At 42.5% G+C, this 27,866-nt stretch overlaps 1 protein-coding gene across 2 annotated transcripts; it reads left to right on the top strand.

The window, feature by feature from the left end:
* MMEL1 (membrane metalloendopeptidase like 1) lies at nt 1-27,546 on the top strand. Of its 2 annotated transcripts, XM_074161587.1 has the most exons (23): nt 1-524; nt 658-821; nt 8,227-8,286; nt 8,671-8,832; nt 9,253-9,333; nt 9,801-9,896; nt 10,482-10,600; nt 11,259-11,324; nt 13,539-13,673; nt 14,271-14,360; nt 14,620-14,756; nt 15,251-15,344; nt 15,572-15,700; nt 15,971-16,069; nt 16,699-16,782; nt 17,052-17,155; nt 18,484-18,542; nt 20,626-20,745; nt 21,800-21,933; nt 22,471-22,536; nt 24,735-24,830; nt 25,766-25,842; nt 26,500-27,546. In XM_074161587.1, the coding sequence occupies exons 1-23, from the start codon at nt 475-477 to the stop codon at nt 26,597-26,599; spliced, it is 2,322 nt and encodes a 773-aa protein (XP_074017688.1). In that variant the 5' UTR covers nt 1-474; the 3' UTR covers nt 26,600-27,546. The 2 variants fall into 2 exon arrangements, with proteins under 2 accessions (XP_074017688.1, XP_074017689.1); XM_074161588.1 differs by lacking the exon at nt 1-524 and having other exon boundaries at nt 668-821; nt 8,251-8,286; nt 26,500-27,541.
* Nucleotides 27,547-27,866: the final 320 nt, after the last annotated feature.

The raw sequence follows: 27,866 nt of genomic DNA, 5'->3' as shown, positions 1-27,866 counted from the left end.
ACACACGGCTGAGCTCCGAAGTTTGAGCATGGCTCGGAGAAGACCGAGAAGCTGGAGGTCACAAACTCCTGCAAACCTGGGGGCTGACACATCTTCTAGGAGCCTTCTACTTCCCAAACCCTTCATCTCTGCCGAGGAAGGGGCAGACACAGCTCAAAGGCACTCACACCTGGAAGGATCTCTTTTTGGATTCTACTGCTGTTAACAGAGTCCTGCAGACCTGCTCACAGCCACAGGGGAGATTCTTCAAAACAGCAAGAGGCTTTCAAAGCAGGGAGTGGAAGGAGGCAGTTTTTCCCCTCCTTCCCTGTTTGGGAGAAAGGAGTTGCCCAACCTGGTCATGAGACTTTTCCATCCTTCCCAAAGCGGGCTCCTGGAGTTGGGATACGGCACCACCGAGAGCCTGCAGTAGCATAGCCCAGAACAGCCCCCAGCAGCACACCCCCAGCACGGACAATCTGGTGGGCACAGGAGATGGAGAATGAGGTTGGCAAGTCTGTGGACAATCAAATGGACAAATACATGTAATAATTTGGAAGTTTTCTTTCCCTCTGCTTTTATTCTCCTTCCTTTTTCTCCCTGATTTGTCATGCATTTATCCCTATATTGATTTAGCTGTGCTGTTAATTCTTTCTTACCCTCCCCTCCCTAATTTAGAGTTACAATAATGGGGAAATCAGAAAGTCAAATGGATATTGTGGAAAAATCAACAAAATCTGGGAAGAAATCCTGGAGCTTTGTGGCAATCGGTCTGGCTGTCTTGCTGCTCCTCATGACTTGTGCAGTGGTCGCCCTGGTGATCCTGTATGCCAGCAGCAGAGGTAAGGAACCCGTGAATAATTCTCCTCTTCCCTTTGCAAACAACATACAAGTCTTTTTGCAGAACTAAATGAAAACACAAATACAGGGAGATGGTGAGGTCACCTCTGCGAGTGACTTGGCTATCCCTGCCTTGTTCCAAGCTCGTGCACAGAGAGGATTATGTTGTATTTTATTTATTTTTAAATTATGTAATGTAAGATTCTATGGTTTTAATTAATTCTATGCATTTTATTGAATTCAGCATAGTTTTGAAAATGGTAAAAAAAAAAAATGTTGCACTATTTTAGAGGTGAAGGTGTGTGCCTGTGTAAGCCTTAACATTTCCTTATTTTATAGAAGCCTGAGTCAAAATTCATTATTGCCAGGAGTTATAAAGCAACAGCTGCTTAACACATCTAAAGGGGAGATTGCTTATTATGATGTGAAAGCTTTTTTTAAAAAAAAAAAAAAAACAAAAGCCAGTGTGCTGCTGGGGAAAGGGAGCAATTTGATTTCTAGGTGAGATTTGGTTCAGTGACTTTCATGCAAATGTCACACGGGAAACCTGACACTGAGGCATATTCCTTTGAGGTGCTCTGCCTAAATGGGAACTGCAGAACATCCTTACTCTCAAAACTAAGTTTTTCCACTAGCACACCAAATGCAACATCCTATTTAAAAATCCCATGAAGCAATCAACATGATTGGTAGCAGCACCTGCCTCTCGTTTGTTATTTCTATGGATGCCTCTTGGATTCAGAGCTTCGTTAAAACACTCAGGAATAAACCCAAGAAGTACAAATAGCAAAACTGAAGCAAGGAATTGTTTCCTCCTTACATTGTCTCTGCATCCCCTGCCTGCAGGGAACTGCTTTCTTCAGCACTTGTAAGTACAACGCTGCACGATTCTGAGCAAAAATTCATGAGAAAAGCCTCTTTATTATTTACTCCTTTTGCTACCAGCAACTGAATGTTACCAGCATTTGTTCCAGTGTTAGAGGAAATCTCTGAGTATTTGGCATTCACCACACTCATCCAAAAGTTGCTTATACTTATTGTCTTAGCTCAGGAGACAGGAGGAAAAAAAAAAATTCCCTGGAGCTAGGTCCTAGAGTAGGAGTTTCTGTATCAAAACACTGAGCTCTGCAGCATTGTGTTGCTTTCATGCATAAAGGATTTGGGAAGTCTGCTCTACATCTTGCTTCTTGGGCTCAGGCACAGTGGAATTCAGGTATTCATAATATTTACCCAAATGCTGGTGTCTCATGCAAAGCCATGGGAAGAGTGTGAATGTAAAGCAAGTGCTATTACATAGCTTTTTTTTTGGATGAAAGACTTATCTGTGAGAAAGCAGTTCCGAAATCTAAATATTTTGCAAGCTCATATCAGCAATTAAACTTGCACTAGAAACGTTGCCCAGATTCAGACATTCCTGAGCAAAACGTGAGCGCAAGGGGATGGTGGAGCTGATAAGCTGCTCATCCTGCACGGCTCCTCCCGGCTGTTTGCTCATGCCTCAGAGGAGTGTCCACCGACCCAGAGCCACCTTCTCCCTCTCCCAGGTCACATTTAAGTACACATAATTGAACTACCGTGACAGGAGACACCATGATGTACCCTCGAGCAACCTTTAGGGGATCCACAGGTAGGAATGGATCAGCAGGAACTTCAGTCTACACCATCTTTGAGATGAGTGTCTCTATGCGCTACTTGACTCTAACAGGGAAAGCAAGAGCTCTTCAGTGCAACCAGTGAATGTTCCTGCAGAACAGGAGCCTTTTTTGGCTTCAAAATTTCATCCAAATACTCCACTTGGTTCTGTTTTGATGTTACATCCAGGCCCATCCCCAGGCAAAAGGCTGAAGTCTCTCAGACTTCCCAAGTGAAAAGCGCATACTGCTCAAAGCTGTGCAACATAAATATAAATCCTACACTGCAATAGGAAAAAAAAAAAAATGTAGCTGAGCAGCATTCTTGTGATAGAACCAAGAATATTATCCTTAAAATTAACATTTGAGAGAAATTAAAGAATTCTGAGATGTGTACAGGGTGCTGGATTCTTTAGTAAGAGCAGATTCAGACTCAGCACTTCATCCCTGTACATCCTTTATCAGACTGACTCTGCCCAGACAGGCTTCTACAAAATAATTCTGTTTAGCTAATGGAAAATTAAAAGGATTACCTGTTCTACCTTATGTTCTCTCTTTATATCTGAAGTTTTGTGGTTCAGGGAGTACATTTTTGTTCTGCTTGTTTGTAGCTTGCAGGAGAGCACCGTGGTGCGCGAAACAGCCTCTGGTTACAGCAATAATGCATGTAATGCCAGTTAATACTGACCGATTTTTATCTATCTAGCCAGACAACAAAAACAGAAGCTCTCACAGCAATGCAGTTTTATAGTTCTAGAAGCAGTTTGGTGATTTTTTGACATCCAGAGAAGTTTTCATACCCATAAAACCTTGTCTAAATAACCTAAAGGAAAATACAGTAGGAATAGCAGAGTAATATTTGGGTGATCATAGAAAGGGAGGCAGACAGAACTGAAATAATTCAGTTTTCAATCTGAATGCACCATGCTCTCAATCTTTCCATCACACCCACACGTACATCTTTGCAGCCTTTTCACAGCTCGCTCTCAGTTCTGTTCTACAAATATTTACTAAACTCCAGCTCTCATCACTGGTTGGAAAGGTTGCAGTCTGAAGAACATTTCAACACCTCTTGTAGCTGACATATCAAGTTACAGTGACTTCTCCAGACAACTTGGAGTTACAAACAGCTTACATTCTCCTCTAACTGCTGGTCCTGACTATTCAAAAAGTCACGTTATTAGTTTAATTGATGTTTTATTCTCTTTCTGGTTTCTGAGTTCGCAGGGTTTCTCACAAGTACGATTCGCAGATATTTTTTTGTGTCTACATCCCCACAGGTTGTCACTGTTCACATCTATTACACAGACTGCCAGGCAGGCTACAAACAAACAAACAGAGAAATACAACACTTGGACTAAGCAGCACCTTGTTCCGGGAGTAGATTTCAAAAAGCGATGTTATCCTCCTGCCTTTCCTGGGCTGTGAATGCAATTAACATGCACTTGAATAATAGATTCGCAAGAACCTGCTGACTGGGGGCAGTATCTAAACTGGTCGCTGGAACACTGAGAAGAGGTTGTGGCTGAGGTCTGGCTTGTCTCCTAGACTGGTGCCTACTCAGTCTTTGACTTTGTCAATGTTCATTAACGAGGCATCTATTCAAAGGAGATGGAGAATTTAAATAAGTGGCAGTAACACAAAAGTCATGATCAAATGACATTTGGGTGGTGAGACTCTGCTCAGTTCTACTCAGAGTCACACGAGTGTAAAGCATGAATGGGGAGTGACAGACCCTACAGGGCTGCAAAAGTAGGGAAATATTCCGTTTACTGATTTTCCCATGAAATTGTCTCAGCCATGCTTAAAGGTAGAGTATAGGTATGAAATCATAGGAAAGGTGGAATAAAAATTAAACACTCATGTTATGGAGTCCATTTGAAGACACTGACACCTGGTACAAACGGCCCTCTCAGAGGAGGAAGAGCTAAATTTGGCAATTACATTACTTGTTGCAAACAATTCACTGTTACGATCCCAACAAAGGCAGTCTGCGGTGCTGACAGCACTTCTGCCCACCAATCCATGCGAGAAGTAGATAAGGTGCTGAGAGGTGAAGCTCACACTTGACTGCCTGATGACAACCACGGAGCTAATTGTTTCCGTGTGTGCCATCCCCAGCCATCTGGGGTCCACAAAACACAGTGGGAAAACTCTGAACACAAACTGTGTGCCCCAGAGGCTGCACAGAATGATTTGCTTCACTGTTGTTGCCTAAAAAAGGAACTTAATCAGGCTGTGAAAAGCAACTTGTCTTTTAAAATAATTGTCATTCAAAAGATGAGCTGCCAAAGAGGACTGTGGTGCTGTGCAGGTCTCAGAAGTTATTCTTATGTCCTGCTGCTGACCAATAATGCAATACTATTCAGTAGCTTCTTATAAAGTCAAATTAAGAAAATAGAATTCTCTACAGTGAATCCAGTGGGGTCTGAAGCATGTCCCAGCTCTGCCATTTTTCAGGGGAGCAGTTGATCTCTGAAGTACTTATTTTCCCTCATTTTCTTTCATCAGTAGTCCCACAGCTAAGGTCATTTTATTTAGCTCCATTAAAGCTTCCCTTCCCTTATTAATTCTCTGATGGTGCTCTATCAGACTGAAAGAGAGGAAAACCTCCAATCTTCAAAGGGTTCCTTGGTTCTTTTCTACTTACAAGACTATCAACAGAGCAAGAGTATCACTTTTTTTAATGAAGTAAATGCAAGGGTGATACTGCAGAGGTCCTGAAATTTGAGAGCCATGAGGGAGCTTAGTACCTCACAAAGTAGTTCCAGTGATGAAATCTTTCTGGCTCATTTCTGTTCTTTTGACATCCCTCTTCAATAATTCTAGAAGGTATAGCCCAGGAAGGGTCTCTCAGAAGAAAGAGGTGGGAAAGCAGAGTGATTAATTTTATGAGAAAAAAAAAAAAAAAAAAAATCACTGTAAGAAGCTGGATCCCAGATGAACTCAGCCAAGGGAGAAGACAAGTGGGTGGTAAGGGTTGGTAGAAGAGGCGAGTCTTGATTCCCCACAAACCCTTCTACTGATGTGTTCACTTTCTATGCAGCAGGGAGAACATGGGATTCAGAGCTGAACAATCTCTGCCAGTTTTCCGCTGCTACAAATCACCATTTTTATGCTTTACATTATTGTCAAATATGAGCCCATGTCCCACTTCAGATTTTATATTCAGAAATTCCCTATCACATCCATCTAAACCCTGCTAGACATTTTTGTTTCAACTTCTAGGCTTTATAGACTATTAACCCGAGTTTTCCCTCCCACATCTGTACTTGCAGCAGTCTTTCTCCATGGATGTCTATGCCATTATAGCCCAACCTGTCAGCAATATTTAACCAGGGAGGAAAATATAAATATATAGAGAAATACCTATATGTACACTGAAAGCTTGGACAGTTGTTTTTAGCAAAGTAGTTTGAAAAAAATTAAGGGCATAGAGTTGTCAAGCTGACACTTTTAAGATGCATTTTATAGTTGTTTCTAGTTATTTGAAGTTCAGGAGGTGCAGGAGACAGAGCCTCAGTCAAGTGAGCGAAGGCCCAACAAACATTGTGAAGTGAAACAGGGCAGTGTTGGTCACATCTCACACAGAGTCAGGTTGGCTTGGTCCTTTGTCGGGAGCGGTACAGAGGCATAAGAGAAATAATTGATATTAAAACAAAGGAGCCACTTTTAGAAGTAAACTGAGAGCCCCTCACCAGCCATTTCCAATGATCTGGTTTCGTGGCAGAGTTTCAGAGTCCCAAGCGTGCAACCAAGGTTTCAGAGCAGATTTGGCTTCTCTGCTTATACAGCTCAGTTACATTTTCACAATCAAAAGGGCTTTTTGAATGTGTGGAATTAGAATCTTGTTGAAAGCAGTTGCATTGCGGAAACTGAAGTTAGACATTGTCAGGGTATATTAAAAAGAGAAGCTTTGATTAAAAAAAAAAAGTTTCCTTTGAGTCCTGCCTGTCCCTGAGAAACAGTGAGAAAAACACAGCGTACATATAGTACGGTTATTTCTTTCTCACCTTGCCCATTGCTGTTTCCCCTTGATGGAAAATTTCCATGTACCTTTGAACTACTAGTTTCTTTTCCCCAAAGAATTTTCTGTCTTGGAAATACCCTGGACTTTTAGTTTGTGGTTTTTGTTGGTGTTTGTTTTTTGTTGTTTTTTTTTTAATTTTTGGTGTTAGTTGTCATTGTTTGTGGTTGGTTTTTTTTTTTTTTAATTATTAGGGAGTTTAGGAAACTTGATGCAACTTGGGCTTAGCTTCACCAAAAAAACCCAAAGGCGCCTAACTCCTCTGTGTGAGTCTTCCCATTGTTATGTGTATTTTGCTCATCCTGGGTTCAGACTGCTAGACACTAAACTACACTAAGGCGTGCAGTTATTCTAATGCAGATCTACTCCCACACAGCACGACAGCGCTCGCCTGAATGGTACGTTCCCAATCACAGTGGGGGCTTTTTATGTTGCTTCCACTGATGAACTTCAAAGCCTTCTTTTCTTCCCTACTGTTTTATTTCTATCTGAATTACTGTAATCTTGTTTGCTCTCATGTAAAACGCTTGTTTTCATTGGAAGGATTGTTTTTTCAGTAACTCTTTTCCGCAAACATCTTAGTGTAAGGATCAAAAAATAAAGTTTAAAAACATGGCTAATCCTGTTGGAGAGTAAGGGTATCAAGTTTTTGTTTTCTAGTGTGGAACCAAGTAGTCGCTTATTTAATGTAAGTAGATATTAAGCTACTCCAGTTTCACAGATAGGAAGTTAAAACAGCAAAATTAGTTTTCTTGTACCCAGGGCCAAGGCCACTCGTCAGGCTGGGGTGCTTAGATACCTCCCATCCCAGTTCTGCACCGAGCAGCACGCAGGAGGGTGACTTGACCAGCATCACAAACACACTCACTTTAGCACTCAGCGTAAAAAATTCTATGTTCATGCACACAGGCTTCAGTGCAATTCTGCAGCAGAACTTAGGGCTGTGAATTCACATCAAGAGCCTCGGTAGTCACTGCCCTCAGACGCCCAGCAGAGTCCCACCAAGAAATAAGGGTTAGGGACTGTTCCCATTTCGGTTCCTGCTCACCACCGATGCAATTGGAAGCACATAGAAAATTAATAGCCAAGAGCAGCACTTCCCAGGTTCTGCTGGGATGAGCAAACGTTACTCATTCAGGAGCGATCTCTGCTGAGCAGCAAGGAGTAACCTCAGAGGGCACATCTGAAATGTTGACCAAACACGTCTGTTAATTGCTTCCTCCACAAACACACACACACTTAGAGGAGTCATTTCTTTTCCTAAATTTGATCTTTGTGACTCAAAACAGCGTGAAAACAGTAACCCAGCTATGGGCTTTTTGCCCCTATTTAAACCTTTCAGTGACAGTGACTTTGAAGTTCATAAAAGAGCTCAGACACTTAAAGCATCTCGTAGGAGATCCCTAGAAAGGGATCTCATGCTTTCAGTACGTGTCAGAAAGACTGTGGAGGCAGTTGGCATGGGAAAAAAAAAAAAAACAACCACATACCACCAAACTGGTCTTATTCTCCTTCCAGGAGAGTTAAAACTCACTGTCAAGACTCTTCCAATAAATTTTCCTCATAAATCTGTAGATAAGAGATTTCTTCACAGTTGTCATTTGATATCTTTCACTGGCACTAATATTCACTTGCTTCTCCGAAACTGAAGAGAGCTGTCACTGGGGCTGGGCTGCTGGCGAGTGGCATTGGGAGCAATTTCTCTCCGAAACAACTCATTTATCTGCTTTCTTATTCCTCTCTCTGCAGGCACTCACTACGGCACCAATTCAGGCAACGTCTGTACCACACCCGGATGTGTTACAGCAGGTAATGACTGTTGCTGGGAATGATTATTGCAGAGGTGGTGTTTTACGTATTGTTAGTTCTACTGAACCTGAATAAACAGTATTTAAGACTGAAGAAGTTGCAAAGGAATGCCTGGCAGGGCACTGGGCAGCACGCTCGGGCCTCTGGGAGAATTATTCGGTCATTCAGGGGCTTCCTCTGAAAAACAGTACAATTGCAGTGCAAGTGCCTGCTCCTTCCTTGCATTTTTTAAGCAGCAAATAAGATTCTTTGAGTCATAATGATGAGAATGAGTGTTATCCACTATAAGCAGCATAAGCAAGGTGCCCGATTGCCAGTCTTTGGTAGTCCCAGAGGTTACTGGGCAGCCTGTGGAATTCACCTCTCCAATTCTTTGGTACCTAGCTGCTAGAATCATCCAGAATATGGACCCAACTGCGGACCCTTGCAAGGATTTCTACCAGTACGCCTGTGGGGGCTGGCTGAACCGGCACGTTATCCCAGAAACTAGCTCCAGATACAGCATTTTTGACATCCTGAGAGACGAGCTGGAGATCATCCTAAAAGGTAGGAATGCAGCTACTCTATCCTTGGTTGTGCACTTGTGTTGAGTTTCAGATGTTATTTACTGCACAGAGAAATAAATTTCCAGAGAAGTGTTGATTGTGATTTTTTTCTATAGTCCTTTAATCTCTAGATCTCTTACTACATCCATTTTGTGGGAACATCCTGTTCCCACTAAAAATTGGCCACAGGTGATTTGGTACTAACTTCAAAAGGAGCAGGACAAGCTGTATGCATGTCCTTATTCCTGACACTTTTTCCATTAATAGCTCCTTTAAAGAGCACTCTGGCTTCACAGTGATTGAAGCCTATGGTAAGAAGTATTTATTATAGCCCTGAATTTGCAATGATTTCTATGAAAAGATCAAAGCTCTCCAGGGGAAAAACAAAAAAAAAATCTCACTGCCATGGTTCCTTCCCCAGGTGTGCTGGAGACTTCAGATCGAGGGGACAGAGAAGCATTTCGGAAAGCTAAAATACTTTACAAGTCATGCATGAATGAGAGTGAGTTTCTTCTCATTCCACTGATTCTCTTGTTCCACACCAAATGCACAGAACTACCGATGTACTTTCAAGCAAGAGTCCAGTCAATATCTATCTAATCTGCATGGTCCTGCCTGGAAAGCTAATGTGCAGCTGGGTGGAGATGCCTTGGTGCATCGTTAAGGCTTAATATACACATTCTGGGATGCAGAAAGGTAACCAACATCCATCCTACCTCAGGTATCAATGCAAAGCCTTCCCTTCTGAATGCAAAACCACGTCCCAAACCCATTCAAAATCAGTACTGGAGTCAACAGAATTATTTTCATTACTTTTCTGAGGATTAATGTAGGCAACAAATGATTTCTTGTTATCTCTTATTGTCTGCTATGACAAATTCAGTTTCAGATTTAAACTGTTAGGCCTGTTACCCATTTTTCTTCTTTTTTTTCCTATGAAAATAATATAGTATTTTTTTCCTCTCTCAGGTCTTATAGAGCAACGAGATTCATTGCCTCTGCTTCAGGCCTTAACCGTGATTGGAGATTGGCCAGTGGCTTCTGCAGACTGGAACAAGACCAAAGGTAGTGCTGTGCCTGAAAGAGTTCAGTAGCGTTGTCAGAATTATTTACTGCACTGAGGAGACTACTGTCCTTGTATTGGATCCTGGTTTAACTTTTTCTTCATAAACAAAAGTCAGGGCATCGTATATTTTCAGCATGCAGTGATCAAATAAGATAATATCAATTTAATACCCATATTATAAGATCTCATTCATGAACAGTGTACATTTTAAGACAGGAAACGTAAAGGATTTGTGTTCATTATTCAAGTTGGTCAATATAACCAATATAAGCTTGCATATTAATTAGGGTTTGGAGCGTAACTGCCTAACTAGGCAAGGTCATGGCGATTTATACTATGCATAGACAACTGCATATATATATATATATGTATAAATCATTTACTGATGCTATCACTGAGACAGATAAGGACACTAAGACCAGTCTTGCCATTATTAGCCACTACAGGAATGTCCTGTGCAAATATTGTCATATCATGTCCAGTCTGGTTCTAAACAATTTCAGCAATAGACTTACAAACTATACAACTTAATCAGTCCTGATACATATCGATAAATAATGTGTATTTCCCCTTTTATCTCCCAGAGCCAAATTGGAGCATGGAAGAAAAACTCTCCATAATGAACTCTAGATTTAACAAACGTGTCCTCATTGACATGTTTGTGTGGAACGATGACCGGGATTCCAGCAGACACATCATTTACGTAAGAAAAAGATCATAGGGAATTATTAATTTGCCAGAATCATAATGGATAGTTATTTACCCTCCATACAGATTAGCTTTCTGTACATCAGCGAGTATGCACCACACTGGCAAAACGAATGCAACAGTTCCCTACCCCACGTGGCAGATCTGTCTGTCACATTGGGAAGCATTTTATTGTAGCATAATTTTTGTTGAATCTTTGTTGATTTACAGCATTTAAGGGTTATAAATTCTTGTGACTTGCAAAATGATGGTGAGGTATAACATAGCAGGAAACTGTGTTTTTAAAACATGTAAATAATATTTCAGAGTTTGTTCATCTATGCTTTTCCATGAAGACTGGCCCTCAAGTCAAGCAACTTCTTTTCCAAATTTATTCTTGGATCTCAATGGTTACTGAAACAATTTTGCTTACTAACCCACACTGAGTCTCTGTCCTGTCCTTATCTGGAAATCCAGAGAGGAAAGTTTTGCCTCCCATCTCACCCCGCTTCCTAGAAGGCTAAAGTTTTTTTATATTTTGGTAAAAGTTTACTCTTGTCATTCCAACACCAAAAGGAAGGCACACGCAGCATTTTGTGTTGCCTTTCAAGGATTCCTTTAACCCCACCAGTTCCTGTTGATCCCTAACTAAAGAAACGTATCATTTCCTTCAGATTGACCAGCCGAGTTTGGGAATGCCATCCAGGGATTACTACTTCAATGGGGGCAACTATCAAAGAGTAAGTATTCCTTGTCATTTGTTTACTGTGTGCTACTAAAACAACTATTACTGATACCTGTGTCTTGGAAAACTCAAATATATCAATCTTCATGTTCTGTAACAATCACAATTAGACTGACATTCATTGCTACATTTTTTCCTAATTATGCCAGAATTTTGTAAAGTTTACAAAAGGACTGAACAACTGTATAAATATCAAGCCACCCCAGAACCAGCCAATTCAGATGAGAAGGTTGTGGGAAAATAAAATCATCATGTTTTATAGCTTAAACAGTCTAATTTTGAAGGATAGGTTCACATTATCTTGGATTTGCTTTTATCTTTTAAAGCTACTGGTTCTGGCAACTATATTACAAGGTACCAGAAAGATGAATTCTAGATATGATCCAGTATGACAATTCACCTATTTGAACATACAATACCCCAAAACATTATGTTGAACACCAGAATATTCAGAATTTTTCACATGTTCATTCAGGGGAAAAAAGTTAAAAAATAAAGTGTTTTCCGTGGAGCAGCAAAAGCTGCATCAATGGAACAGATACTCAGCTAGTAAGAATCTGCTCCCACTTACTCTTCCCTTTCCCAAAAAAGTACATGAAAATTGTGAGAGATTATTTTATAACTACTTTTCTCTGCCAATCCTCAGAGCAAAAGTGCGAGGGTTTCTGTAACTACATAAAAAGCTGTTGCAAGCATAGCCAGATAGTTTTCAAAGATGAAAATACTGCTTTAGTACATTTTACTTTCCTCAATTCAGTCATACTAACAAAGAGGACTTGCAGCCTAACATCAAACTAATTTTCCTAACACGAATGGAAGGGAATACAGAGACACAACAATCACCAGTTTAGACTCTTTTGTCTCCTGGTTGTAAGGGAGGAGGAAAAAAAAAAAAAGAAAAAATCAGTGAGACTAGTTTTCTTCTTACTTCAATGTATTTGACTCTATTCTCATACAGAGTCCTGTGAAGTTTTTATGAGATGGTTTCCACACCTTCTGGACACCTTTATAAACTGCCAATTCCTGTTAATCTGTCTCACGATACAGTCTTCATGCAGTTGTGTTGGGAATTAGAATTCTTTTCCACAGGTTTCACATATATAGTGGTGGTTACAGCAGAAAAGAGGGATATTTATGCATCGTTGCATGAAAGTCAGACTTGGATTGACTTGTAAGAGGTAGAAAATCAGGTACAGTACACAGACAATTGTAAATTAGCAAAAGAAAATCACTACTGCTTAATACAGTTTTAATTTGAAGCTATGAAGAAGGGCTAAGGCTCTGTTTTTAATCTTAATGAGTAAGGAGGAGACACAACCCCTTTTTATTTGCTATTTAACAGCTCACTTCCCACAGACAATGAACCAAACTCTGATGACCCAAACTCCCCCTGTGCTTAGTCCAGCATCTTTTGGCGAAACTCCCACCGAGGCCTGTGGGAGTCTGGCCTGATTAAGGCCTCAGCATTCAGCCTAAAACCACAAATCATCATCATGTAAGCGCCCAGACTCCATTTCACAACAGTTACTGTATTTATCTGGTTTCCAAGGTCTATGGAGAAACAAAAGTATGCAAGAAGAATAGGTAATATTAAGCTTTCCTGTATCAGAGATCAGTATTCCCTCAGCAGCCAAATATCTTTCCAAGAACCAGTCTGAGGCATAAACCACAGCCATACCCTCCTATTAGGAATAAAGCTAAGGTATCACTGGGAACCATCTGAGACAGAGCTTTTCTTTCAGAAGAGAAGATAGTTTAGAAGATTTATGGTATTACTTTCAGAGAACTTAAACCTTCCATGCTTACCCTGGTATGTTGGTGAGCAGGGATCACTACTCCCACAGCATAACTCAAAGCACAGAGCTTTCTCTTTGCTCAAGTAGTAATTCTAGCCCCAAAAACCAGAGTTGGATTGCACAGGGAAGCAGAAAGCGTCGCTTTCTCTATGTATTTTGAGACTGGCAACTGCAGTGCAACGTATTCCAGGATGAACTGGAATTGCAGTAGCAGAAAAACAGACAAGAAAAATGGAGTGGGGAGAGTTGCACTGAGACAAGGGCAGAGGCTGTGGCCCCCAGGGCCAAACTTTTTCACAGCACACGGTAAAGCTAAAATAACAACAACAAAAAAAAAGGTTTGCTGGATGAGAAGTGATAGACAGAAATGCTTTCCTTCACAGTGCTAGACATGCTCTGTTTCTTGTGTGCAGGTGAGAGAAGCTTACCTGCAGTTCATGATCACCATCGCCAAAATGATCCGGGAAGACAAGAACATGTCTAAAGATGATTCCTTTGTCCAAGAGGAAATGGCAAAGGTTATGGAGCTTGAAACTGAGATCGCAAATGTGAGTACGGAAATCAAGAACTGCTCAGGGTGTCGGGGGGGTGGGCAAGGGGAGATTCTCTTGCTCTTTTGAGCAAGAGTTTTCAACACAGCAGAAAACTCACAGCCTAGAAGAAAACAGGGGGAAGACAACTTCTTGTGCCACGAGCAGCCCAGAAATCAGAGCCTCTGTGTGTATAATTATGTCTACTGTATACACTGCTGCTGTGTCTGCTCTAAAAATAAATATGGTTAGGACTAGAAGTCTCCTAAAGCAGGATAAGCTATCCTTTGCTAAACATACATTATGATAACACCAGGGCTTGCTCCCTTGCGTCTTCAGAAGTCTACAGCTCCCTAAAGATCTCCAAGAGCTTAGTCTTCCATTCTAAAGAGGACAGAGGGAGCTTCTTGGCTCAACATGTTACTGAAACGTTATTGAATTGGGGTGGGGGAAGCTGAGTTCCTGTACTGAAATTCAGAAAGCAGCACCAGCTTTCTTTTTCAAAATAAACTCTTTTATTTGCATATTATTTGAGTGCGCACATGCATGCAAGCAATTGCAGCCATTGACACTTGTGTCAGTTGACTCTCGTAATAACCTTGTGACTGTCTTCAGGCAACTACCCCAGCAGAAGAAAGGCACGATGTAACCTTGTTGTACAACAAGATGACCCTAAAAGAGCTACAGGAAAAGTTTGCGTTGAACGTAAGTGTTTAATGAGCAGTCTAACACTTTCAGCCTCCTTTTATTACCATGCCATTTGGAAATGGCTTTGTGACTTTATCAGTGATGCAAAGAGGTATGAAACAATTCCCATTCTTAATCTTGTCTTCAGAGTCTCCTAAAAAAACATTTTTCTGCTGAACACTACAACGACATTCAGTCCCATAGAGCATAGAAAGTCCAGACAGTTACTAAAGCACTTAAACACCCAGCTTTGGTGTATGTCTTTCTGTCTGCCCAGGAATTCAACTGGACCCTCTTCATCCAAGGTGTCATGGCTTCAGTTAATGTTCAGGTTGACCCAGAAGAAGAAGTTGTTGTATATGGCATGCCCTACTTGCAAGAGCTGAAAGCGATTCTCTCAAAGTACTCAGCAAGGTAAAGAAACTGGAGAATATCCAAGACAGAAGTCGGAGAAGTATTGTGGAAGTGTAAATTATTGGGCCTGCTTGGTAGTTCTGGTGGAGCTTCTCTGAGAAAAGTGACACCACTTTGCTGTAAATTATGGGTAATGTCTTTTAAGGTCCTAGGGTCCCAAAGTGCTGTGGTACTCAGTGTCTCACATGCTCAGAAAAGGTTAAATGGGAAGAAAAAAAATATGTCACAAGCTTAGCTCTTGTTACATTCCAGAAGGAAAAAAAAAAGAAATTAATCCCTGAACAGACATGGTAGCAGAGTCCTCAGGCTGGATGTCTCTACAGTTAGCCAGCATGTTCAGTAAGAACAGGTACCTGCAGATGCAATGAAAGCGATGTCTGGCAACAATCATTTGCTTTCTTATCTCCATTCAAAATTAAGATCCCCCTCTGACTGTCTGCACTAGTGTTGCTTTCTTTACAGGGGATTAACCTCAGCTCTGCTTTCCCACACAGCACCATCCAGAACTACCTCATTTGGCGGCTGGTGATTGATCGAGTCAGCAGCTTGAGTCGGCGTTTCAAGGATGCTCGGGCCAGCTACAGGAAGGTATTTCCTCTCTTCCTAAAGAGACTGTAGAGCGTGGTGTTGGAAGAGAGTCCCGCAGTCACCAAATCAATGTCAATACAATGACATTATTATGTCACGTAATCTCCAAACAAATCTCAGAACAGCAGTTACAATGGAAGCCTTTGCCTTAGGTGACCCTCCCCTTTAGGCAATGATTTAGGAGAGATGCGTAGGCAGAATTAATCCTGCGGTGTTTTGCGCTGCAGGCGCTTTACGGGACAACGCTGGAAGAAGCCCGCTGGAGGGAGTGCGTGAGTTACGTCAACAACAACATGGAGAACGCGGTGGGAGCCATGTACGTCAGGGAGACATTTGCTGGTGAGAGCAAGAGGATGGTATGTAGTTTACCCTTCATACTACTGTACATCCACAGTCTCTGCAGCGCCCATTCCCTCCATCTGATCTCCCAGCCTGTGTTCTCTGTTAAAAATATCCATCAGCAAAGAGCCAGAAGGCGTAAGAATTCATTTATGATGTTAAGTGCCATGTTTTAAAGCATAGAACCTGGGGACATCATCTCTCTGTAGGGAGCTTTTCACCCCTCCTTAGCTGTGCCTGCGAAAAACAGTGTTTAAATGAATGATTTCTTACTGCCTCTCTTTTAGGTCCGAGATTTAATAGATAAGATTCGGGAAGTGTTCATCGAGACTTTAGATGAGTTACAGTGGATGGATGAGGCATCTAAAGAGAAAGCTCGAGAGAAGGTCAGAGATAACAAAGAATTTCAGTGTTCCATCATGAATATGAAATACTTGGAATTTTACAGCATCACTATTCCCAGTTCCTCTACAAATGAGAGGAAAAAAGCTTGGTGTTCACTCCCCTGTTATCCATTATCCTACTACATTGGTCTTTTCTTTTTAATCTTTGTTAGGTCATGTACCTTTTTATTTCCTTTAATGAGTCTTGTGAACCATGTTATGAATGAGAGAAGATGGCACCAAATTCATCAACTATAATGACAACTGAACGTGATGCAATCCCCTAAAGAAAACTTTTCATAGATTTTATGACCATCAGCAACTGCTCCAATACCAAGGGGAAAAAAGGCACTAAATGAGGGTTAAGCCCAATCCCTGTCGGATGGTGCTGTAGGGTCTGGAAGTCCACCACAGTGGCTGCACCCCGGGAGGGGAGAAGAAGACTGTGTGTTCCATATTGAAAAGAAAAGTCTCACTAGGAAAAAGGGTGCATTTCAACAAGGTCTTTAAATATTTACATCCAGTTTCTCGCAAACGGGTGGACAATAGCAATAAAAAATTTGAACTGTTATATGTATTGAAACTTAACAAAAACCACAATTAAGAGGAAACAGTAACATCTTTTCTTCTAGGCAATGGCAATTAAAGAACAAATTGGCTATCCAGATTATATACTGGAAGATCAGAATGAAAAACTAGATCAGGAATATGCCAGTGTAAGTATGGAGCATATACCTCTATATACAAGCCTACACTTATTTTCCTGCCACTTGGAACACTTACACCTGTGAAACTGTCATTTCCAAGTGACTCAACAGCATACAAAATTGATGGTGTTGAACATTTTAATAAATAAATGCTGCAAAAAGCTAACTATTAAGTGATCCCTTGCAATCAAAACATGTTTTAGAAGATACTTCCAGTGGTATGAGGAATTCCTCTTTATGCACAGCTTACTAACATACTTGGGTATCTGTTTCTTTAGCTAAACTTCAGTGAAAACAATTACTTTGAAAATATTCTGGAAAACCTGAGAGCTGGAGCCCAGAAGAGCTTGAAAAAACTTCGAGAGAGAGTTGACCAAGACATGTAAGTTTCCAGAGTGGATGCTACAGACAATCTGAACTCTGAGATAATGGTTGTTGTGTTTAAGTCATATGCTGTGGACAGCTGAGAATGCTTGTGTCTGAGATCTTATAAGATATTTCTTGGAATTAAACAAGTAGTTTGTTGCCTCCTGCAGTAGGAATTCATCCAGTTCTTTTGGCATCTCTCAATCCTTCGTCAAGCTGCTTCACATTCAGATATTACATTGAAACTACTTAACACAAAAGCAATGACAGATCTTTCTGACAACTCAGCGAGGAGGAGAGGAGATATCATCATGGAAGTTCTGGAAGTTTATATTCAGGACAAAAACACTTCAGATATTCTGGCCAGAATTCTGTTGGAAATATGCCCAATCTCGAGAAAGCTGAGCACCAGATCTAATTTATGTCCAGCCAGTTACTTCACACCACACCTAGGAAAGTATAAATGGGCTTTTCAGGAGCTTCCTGTCGTAGGTGCAGGTTTGGCCGCTTTGTGGTCCCTTCTGTGACTCTATGAGCAGGTCTCAGGTCTGAGCCTGCACTGCCCGAGCTGTCACCTCGCGGGTCTCTGCTCTTGGGCAAATCCTCAGCTAGGGATAGTCTTAATGCAAAATCAAATAAAAGTAGCATGTTCATAAATTGTTACTAACAGCTCCAAGGTGACCAGCGGGCACCACTAACCAGTAAGAAGCCTTTCTGCACCACATCCCCAGGACAGCCCCTCTGGTCCTTCAAGTGCAGTTGAGTTCCTGCCAAGTCCATGATATGTCCCAGAAACTCTGGCTTGCACGTTCAGCAACAAATGCCTTGGAATACGACCCGATTTCCAGAGCTATGAGCTAGCCAAACTTCTAATAGTCCAGTTTGCTTCCTGAGCCGGACACCTCCCACCCAGCTGTGGCAAAGCTACTGCTGAACACATTAGTGACAGATGCTCTGCAGGGGAAGGCAGAAGCTTAGATAGTGTTAAGATGAGCTGGTAAACGGCCACCGTGTTCTACCCCAGTGTGGCTGTTCCACGTTCAAGAGCAAAAGCATTTGTCACTTTAAATTGTCATTGATCTGGATGAAAGGTACCCGTAAATGAGATGGCACCAGTTATTATATATATTATATTACTAATATATTATATAACTAATATCAGTTATTTCCTGATATTAGTATTTCTTTACAGCTGTGTTCAATGGCTTCTCCCCTTCTCCCCTACCTCAGTCCTTTCCTTATACGCGGTCTATGTTTTTTAAACAAGAATAATACAATAAAAAGAATGTCTTAAAAAAAAAAAAAAGATTCATGACTAACTTTGTGTGCAATATTTATTTTTAGATGGATAATCGGAGCTGCAGTGGTCAATGCATTCTATTCCCCCAATCGGAACCAGATAGGTAGGTTTGCATCAATTTTAAAAGCCGCATGGAACTAATTAACCATTTTTTGCACCACAAGGGTGCAGGTCTGCTCCCCGGAGCCAAACCTGGGACCTGATGGAAATCCTGGGCAAGGAGACAGGCTGGTCTTTTCAAGCAGTCGCTTTGTTGGATATTCAGCTTCCCCACCCAGGCAGGCACAGTTTATAAACTGTAACAGGAACAGCCTCATGTTTGAAAGACCGAGACAGCAACTGCCACTACACCAGTGCCAGCTCCGGAGCCCGGAGAGCGCTCAGTGTGTCCTGGGCTGTTTGTGCTCGTGTTTCCACATTCCCCATAAACACACAGGCAGCTCCCCCGTTTGCTGGCTCTGCAGGTGGCACTGAAGCTGCAAACCAGACCAGAGAAACCCACCTCTTCTTACAGAACGTCAAATCTCTGCGTTTTCCCAGAGTTTCTAGGCTGACCTTCCTTGTTCCTAGCTGAGAAGATCTTCAGCCTTAAGACACATTGAGCCTGCCCAGCCCTGCCTGTGCTCCCCGGTCTCTGAGCTGGTGCCAGTGGCCAGAAGGTCAGGTTAAGACTGCAGATGCTGTAGAGCCTTTGCTGAATTCCGAGCACCCCAAACATTTCTATTACATAGTGCTTATTAAAATTCCCAGACTGCCAAGAAGATCTACTATCCAAGTACCACCAAACACCGTAAGAGGAAAAAAACATGGCTTTTCTAGGCCAGAGAGCAGCTGTGCCCTGCCCACAGGACAAGGGCCAGGAATAGGAAACAACCCAACCAACCAGCACAAGAGAAAACTTCAGTAATTGCTAAAAGCAAAAACATCCAATATTTTAGTCCTCTATTTTTAGTCCAAACATCCAATAATTTAGTCCTCTCGCCTTATCAGAAAGAACCATGCTCCATTTGCATCGCTTCCACTTACCTCCATGTGTAGGTACCTGCAGAAGCTGTGACCCATCCTCCAGCCCCAACAGGAAATCCTTTAGCTCCCTGGTGCCTCCCCCCTTGGAGCCAGCCTTACAGCTGAGCTCAGGCCCCCTGTTTATCCACAGGGGTTTTATCCCGATCGCAATCAGCTGTGAGCTTCCCAGGCAGGGAACTTGAGTCTTAAAGCAGACTGGTTCCTCTGTCACTTTGTCCTTATAAGTAATATGGCAGCAACTGGTTTAAGCAACTTGCAGATGAATATGCAAACCAAAAACCCAGGCACAGCTGCCCACAACAGCGTAGATGTCAGATAAATCCTCTTTCTTCCTGTCTCTAGTTTGAGGGAAATAATTTTCCATGGTACTTTCAGTTTCCTCCTTCTGTCTTACATATTTCTCCCCAAAATTGTATGGATAAAACCTCGTACATTGTCAAAAAAGGTTTTTGTCTCCAAATGCAATATTTGCTATATAATTTCAACATCTCACTTCTTAGAAAGTGTTACTGGAATGAATTGCTGCAGTCTGAAATCCTCCAGAAGCAGATATGCTTTTCACCTTACGTCCACGGGGTGAAGACTAACCCCGAGGGTTCTCCATAGCGCCTTCACCAGGAGACTGAGGGACAGACCTCCTCTGTCCCCCCTCCCCGGACCCCCAGCCAGGGCCACTTGGTGTGTGGGAATTACTGCCGCGCGTGTGGCACATCCCGAGCGTCGCTGGTAATCGGCATATGATTGCCAACCTTACTGTAACAAAAATAACGCAATAAAACATCCATTAATTCCCCTATAAAATGGCTCTGAAACACAAACTGTACCTGTCTCCAGACGACAGTTACTAAACGTTTTGTTCTCGCCTTCCTGCAGCAAACACCATCCAGCAAATTAGGCTGAAGCTGAAATGTAAATGATGCTGGGTTCTCAGACAAGGAGATACTGTACTTGCAGATGGGCTAAATTAAACCTTTATTAACTTGTCATTTTCCATTTATCAAGAGAGAAACAATTTCACAGGAGGAGGCATGATGTTGTTTCTAATCATGTTATATTTTCTGTTCCTTCCCGATCCTTAAACCGAGCAAACAATCTGTCTGCAAAGTGTGCAAACCCGCGGCTGCCTCTCAGGCTCTCCCTCTCTCTTCCCCTCTTGGCAGTTTTTCCGGCTGGGATTCTGCAGCCCCCCTTCTTCAGCAAACACCAGCCACAGGCCCTGAACTTCGGAGGGATCGGGATGGTCATCGGCCATGAGATTACTCACGGGTTTGACGACAACGGTGAGGAGATAACGGGGAAAATACTGTTCTTTCAGTTGCACTTGTTGCGCTGTAGGAAATGACAGTTAGACACGCGGTGACCGACCCGTCCCCGCACACCCAGTAAGTCAGGATCCGGGAGCGCGCTGTTCCCATTCTGTTGAACGTTTTGCAGCAAATGTTTCATGAACATTCAGGTCAGACAAGAATTAAGCAGATGTTTAAAATAATTTGAGTCACTGACAGTTCTCCAGGAAAGCTCTTACTTTCACAGCACCATCAGAGCAGAAACACAATCCAAGCAGAGATACCGGCTCCTGCAGTAACAGGAAATCTGTGCGCTACAGTCGTGGGACAGAGGAGCTGCCAGTAGGGTCTTGAAATCCCAGGGGACCTTTTGTTCAACACGAATGTTTGAAATATATTGACTTTATTATTTTTCTAGAATGCTACATAAAATAGTTTTGGCAAAAACTCACTTTTGATACCATAAACCAGAAATTTCTTATACACAGGTTTTCTTCAGTGTGGTATTTTAAGTTAATTCATCTTGTGCAGATCACACAGTAGAGCCTCAGAAATGGAGATCTATAGCGAATAAAAGCCATGCTGTAGCCAGAGAGCTGAGAACACAAACACCAGAGCTGCAACTCCAGCTTTCTCCCGCTGTGGCGAAGTAATTAATTCTCTATGAACCTCAGTTCTGTCACCTGGACACACAGAGTGAGCACCGCAGACGCCTCAGAACCGGTGGGAAGTTTTGTTACACGGTGTCTGCGTAATCCAGTTTGAAATAAAACCAGGCCTTAGTGCCAGAACTGAAGCCGGGACTGCTGAGGGAACAGGAAATCACGGAATAATCGAGAATAGAGATGAAATTACCCCAATTGATCTTGTCTTTCCCTTGCGCCAAAAACTTTTCTGATAAATCTCTGTAGCACAGACCAAAGAATCAAAGGAGGAGAGAGGAGGAAATGCAGCTCTAAGGTTAAAAAGAAGGTGCTGCACTGGAAGAATGGTTGCCCTAACATACTTTCACTCAAAACTTCCCTTTTTTTCTTGGATTTTCATACAGGTAGAAATTTTGATAAAGATGGAAATATGTTTGACTGGTGGAGCAATTTCTCAGCTACGCACTTCAAGGAGCAGTCTCGCTGCATGGTCTATCAGTACGGGAACTACACCTGGGAGCTCGCGGGAGGACAAAACGTAAGTGAAAACTACCTTTTCCACACACCCGGTTTTTAATACAGAAAAATAATGAATGTAAATGGAGAATCTCTGCAGACGATCAGCAAAAACCCCCACATACCAAAAGCTAACAAGATACAAGGGTTGTTTTTTGTCAATCGGGGATAGTAGTACAGCCTAGAAAACCAGTAATATCTGTGTTTAATTGGGTTAATGGTGAACTGGGCCCGTGTGTGCCAGACCTTGAGAAGTTTTTCACAAGGCGGGGACGAAATCTGGTGTTTGCTGCTGTACTTTGCTACTCCTGCCAGTGTATGTTCTGCCCAGCAGCCCGTGTTCTGTTCTGCTCTATTCATGTATATTCTCTCTCATCTACAGCTTTTCCCCTATTAATTTTTTCTTTTCATTCTCTCCTTTCTTTGCCCCAGCACAAAGTCACTGCTTCCTTCTGTCCCAGACAGGACTGTCAGTGACGGGTGCCGGTGCTTCCCCCGCGGTTCTCAGCCTCGCTGGTGGTACTGACTGGAGGGTAAATGAACGATTGTTCTTTTACAGGTCAGTGGAATAAGCACATTAGGAGAAAATATTGCAGATAATGGAGGAGTCCGACAGGCTTATAAGGTAACTTTCAAATATATTGTGAGTTAACTTTACCCCTGGGATTCAGCAATGGGGTTACCTCTTCTGTCATAGAAAAATGGACAATTAACATGTTATTACCATATTCAACAACTTAGAGCCTCAATTGTATATGTAGAAGCCTATGTCCCCGCAGATCCCATCCCAGTGCAGCACGGCTGGCATTCTTGCACCCAGGAGGAGACACCAAATTCTCGTAGTTCTAACTCTGATGTGCTTCAGTGCTTGATGCTGCCTGTTTCTATCTCAGGCAAACGGGAGCAACACTCACAAACAGGCACAGCATTAGCCAGGGACAGAGGTAAAACACCATTTTCTAAGGCCCTTAACGCTGAACATGGCAGCTACGACTTCAAACAGCTTGTCACATGGCAACGGAGCACTGATTTCTTGGCAACGCGGTTTGGTGACATTATGAAGCAGAGCAACTGTTTTTCCCAAGTTTATTTCTCTCACGCTTTTCATCTTTGATCTCAGAAGTGACACGTCAGGTAGGACATGAAAAGAATAGCTGGAAATACCATCTCTTCCCCAAGGGGGATACGGATCATAGCTACTAAAATACCTGTCTCTAAAAGCCTCGCTCCTTTTGCTGCTTTCTCACGTGTTTTATAACTTTAGGAAAATAACACAAAGAAGTCCCTTCTACTGTGCTGCTGTTTATTTTCCATGCAGCTGGGAAGCAGAATAAAAGTGCAGGGATTGATAATCTCAGGACTGCCTGTCTCTTTCCAAGGAAAAGGTTGCTTCAACCACTGGTATTTCAGAGCACAACTTCTGTGCTGTGGTTGAAAAACTGCGTTCAGTGTGGTTTTAGCCATTACAAACACTATTCCCTATCACCTTCCTGCTCCTGCTCTACCGGGGGAGGAGACTCCCAGACTCAGGGAAGTCCAGTACCTTTAATCCCCCCGATTTACAAACCATGGTTATAAATAGGAGCACGGCAGGTACCAGCACGGAGGCTCTTTCCGTGCAGAGCTCAGGTGTGAGCGTGGAATGGTCTTTCCTACAAATAATCCCAACAGATGTCACAGTAAAGCGTTTTCTCTGTGGTGTTTTGGATGTGGCGACAGTTAAGGGTGTTTAGAGAAGAACATCCTGAATTTTCAGAAATCTAACCTGACGATTCTGACTCTGAGGGACACCATTAAAATTAATTACTTCGTTAAAGTGAGTATGTACGTGGTTCTAAAAGCTGTTACAAACGTGGAAGCGCCGCGTGGTGTGACACAAACCGCCTGCTACAGACTCCTCTCGTGTTCTCTGGTGCTGAATGTGTTTTTGCCCTCGGCTCTGCCTCTTCTGGGCGCTTTGGGACTAAGGAGAAGGGAAGAGAAGGTTTGGAATTAGCCGCCATGAGGACATATTAACTTGTCTCCATTATGTCAATAGACCTAAAAAAAGAAAATTGGCCAATTAATGTGTAACAATAACAGGTAATGGATTTAACATTGAGCAAGGTTATTATCTGCTATTTTATGAGCAGTTACCTGAAGAGATAAAAATCATCCCCACAGAACGGTGGAGAAGACTTAACACTTTATTTCCAGATACAAATTCCTGTAGAAAAAGTCAGTGAAAGCTGATGATTTTACTCCAAACGGCAGCCACGGGTATTCAGTCTCCGTGGCATCATTGGGCTAATCTGTACCACCGGCTAAACTCCAACGCAACGTACCTGTCACACTTTGTCACTCTTGCTGAGACACAGCCGCAGAGTGAGGGTCCGTCGGGGCAGGGCCACACCTTTGGCGTGTGCCACCTCCTGGAGAAATCCAGGATAGATCCCCAAGTGACTCCGTAAGGAACACACACGGCTTCTGGCAGTGAAGGTCAAGTGGCCAACTATAACTACTGCTCTAAAACTCCACTCCCATAATGTTTGCTATTTTTTTTCCTCTTTTGTAACAGTTTTCAGTTCAGAGATCACTGTACTTAAGAAGCTGAACGCAAATTATCTGTTTCATTTTTTTCACTAGAAAAGTCAACAGAGTACTTGTGCTGACAGCTTTTTCACAAAACTAGCTGTACGATTTGTATTAGAAAGATAAAAATGAGCAAAAGGGAAGACGCGGGGTTCATATACACTGTCACCAAAATCTCTCACCCCAGGGAGCACTCGGAACACCCGTCGTGGTCCTGCTGCTTCTCTGAACTGAATCTATCCCCATTTCTAGGCCTACTTAAAATGGCTGGAACAGGAAGGGAAGGAGCCAAAGCTGCCCGGGCTGAATCTGTCCCACAAACAGCTTTTCTTCCTCAACTTTGCCCAGGTAAGAACACTTGGATGCAGCCGTTGCATGAAAGTATAAGTGAGGGTATCCTAAAGGTTCGAGAGAGCCAGTCCCAAGCGCCACTTGGACAGTGACTCACTGTGACTGCACTCATCAAAACGTCCTTAAGACAGATGTGAAAAAGATGGTTTAGTTTAGATCAGAGGAGGGAGTTTTCAATAACTTTTCTGAGGGCGTGAAACCTGCTGGAGTGAGGATACAGAGAAACAGGGCATCTACCAACAAAAAGCTGTCAGACAACAACCTACAGGGGCAACGACTTCCAAGAGCTTGCTATTTCATGTAAGTATTGGTTCCACAACCACTTGTAAGAAAATTCCTGTTGCTTTCAATACAGCCAGGCTTCCATCCATTTTTTAACAAGCGCAGGAGAAAACTGAACACCTGAGAAATACCAAGCCAGCAGCCCTGAAACAGGAGTTCATATTCAGAACCCAGCTGTTGCTACAGATTCCACTTCTTTTCCTCTATACCACTTTATTACAACGCAGAAATAGTAAGTTTGCCGAGTTGAATTTCACCCTTCGGCCTGGATGAGGAGCTCCCCTCTTTACACTCTTAGAGTGACAGATATGTAGCAGCAGGTCAGATATTTGACAGCAGCCAACACACACAGTCTTGTGCCTCAGACTTAAGCTCGTGTGTTTGTGGAAACACATGAGTGAAATCAAGAGCTAATATAACTATTTATCTATATATCTAAGCGTCAGATCTTGATCCAAGAACTTGATAAAACAAAAACTCATTAGCAAATAATTGCATCTATTCTGCCCCCTCCATAAAACGTACTCCAACTATAGTGTAACAAATCGGGATGGCTCTTAGGAAAAACTCTGAAAAACAGTCAGAAGGTCCCTAAAGTGAGTTCCCTTAAATACTGACATTAAATACTAACAGTTAATCCTCTGTTCTAGGTTTGGTGTGGTTCCTACAGACCAGAGTACGCAAGCCAGTCAATAAAGACAGATGTTCACAGCCCTCTGAAATACAGGTGGGTTTTACAAACTCATTTACTAATTGATAACTTGCTTGGTTCAACCCTTTGCACCAACAGAGCGTGAGAGAGTGGCTCATTGCCGGCAGCCGCATTCCAACAGACGAGAGAAATCCCAACTAACTTTCAGAATTTCTCCCATGGCTTGTAGGACGCCGCTGAAGGGTATGGTCCTTTACTTGGCCTGGTAAATTTGCCAGTCTAGAAGAGGGGAGATTGAGATGAGATCTCAAGAGGGAATTCTTCACTGTGAGGGTGGTGAGAGCCTGGCCCAGGTTGCCCAGAGAAGCTGTGGCTGCCCCATCCCTGGAGGGGTTCAAGGCCAGGCTGGATGGGGCTTTGAGCAACCTGGTCTGGTGGGAGGTGTCCCTGCCCAGGGCAGGGGGTTGGAACAAGATGATCTTCAAGGTCCCTTCCAACCCAAACCATTCCATGATTCTATGAACGGACGAGAACTCACTACGTGCTCTGTTCTAGCATTTCATTTATCATGTTGGCTATTAACAATATTGGCTATATTGTTCTTGCATATAGTATCCCATATTCTGAGGCTGTAATTGAGTTATGAGACTCTATGGACATGGCTTTCTGTTTTCCAGAGCAACAATCTCCGTGCATTGCATCCACGTCAATAAATTCCTTCTCTTTGTTTAGGGTGATGGGATCTTTGCAGAACTTTGACACTTTCTCCGAGGTGTTCAGCTGCAGAAGAGGCACAGCCATGCACCCTGCAGAGAAATGCAGAGTGTGGTAACCAAAAAGAATGCTGGTGAGAGTGACACACACTCTGCTGACACAACAAACAGTTCTTGCCAACAACGTGCCTGATGTTCTCCCATTCAGTCACAGCCAAAGTTAATGGTGCAGCTGCTGTAGCAGGAATCATGGGAACTACAGCCTCCAGCTCTCCCAGTTCCACTGGGGAGCACACCGGTGTCCCGGTGACTGGTGGGCTGTGCCAAGAGCCACAGTGTGCTCCAGAAGAGAAACGACTGTTTCAACGACATCCTGACTGTTATCAAGACACCGCATCAGGGTTACAAAGACTAATTCTTAAATAAAAACCAAACCCAACAAACACCTATATATCTATTTTTCAGAAAGGAACAATAATTTTAATATGTCTTACAACTCCGCCTTCTGCCACTCAGCAAACCTGTGTGTTTCACTGAACTGGTTGCCAGTATCCGATGCCCTTTCTGGTGCATTCTTCCCAAATCCAGGTTAGAGCTTGATTAAACTCGTGCTGTCTGTGTCCTTGCGCCTCGATTTCCGCCTCGTCCTAAGAGATCCCTCTTTGTCTTGAGCTGTTTGGAGGTGAGCTGTCTGTCGGCCGCTACCGCCCCGCTGCGCTCTCTGCTGCCAGTCCCTCTGCTCCAAAGAACAGCTGTAACGTCACCCGAAAGGGAGGGATCACTAGGTAGAAAAACCACATCCTTAGGAGTACAAATTCTGTTGTTATGGTTAAAATTACAGGGTCCCTCCCTTCAGAGAGATATTAAAAATGATGCTTATTCTTGTAGAAAGTGTATGAAATACTTTTTTGCCAAATAGCAAACATGTATCTGTGGAAAAAAATACGCTGTTTTTAATCCTGTGCCTTTTCATTTTGCCATAGGCTATTTTTCAGTATTTACACTTGAAAATGTAACAAGTATTAATTTTTAATAAAAAAAATAAATAAATCACGGTAGCCAATTCAGCAAGCATTTTACTGTAGAGAGTTTTGGGTGGCTTTCCCCAGTAAGCATCCTAATATAATAATATTTTAAACTGCCAACACTTAGTAGTGAATTTTAAACACCCTTCCAGCCAACGCTTTTCTTTCTAGCACAGAAATCACTGGAAAGCAAGACAGTAACTACTAGTGCTTAGCTGATGAAGTGCCAAACCCCATTATTTGCTAACAGATCTCGTTAGCGCATCATTAGCAAAAGGTTTGATTATCGAAACAAGAAGGAAGGGAATGAAAACCCCTCCACAGAACCAGCTTTGCCAAAGAGATGACCCCCTGAATTATT

The sequence above is a fragment of the Numenius arquata genome, chromosome 20 (assembly GCF_964106895.1).
Source record: "Numenius arquata chromosome 20, bNumArq3.hap1.1, whole genome shotgun sequence".
NCBI classification, from domain to species: Eukaryota; Metazoa; Chordata; class Aves; order Charadriiformes; family Scolopacidae; genus Numenius; species Numenius arquata.
Note: the sequence above shows the minus strand (reverse complement) of the source record. Positions and strands in the feature narration are given on the sequence as shown.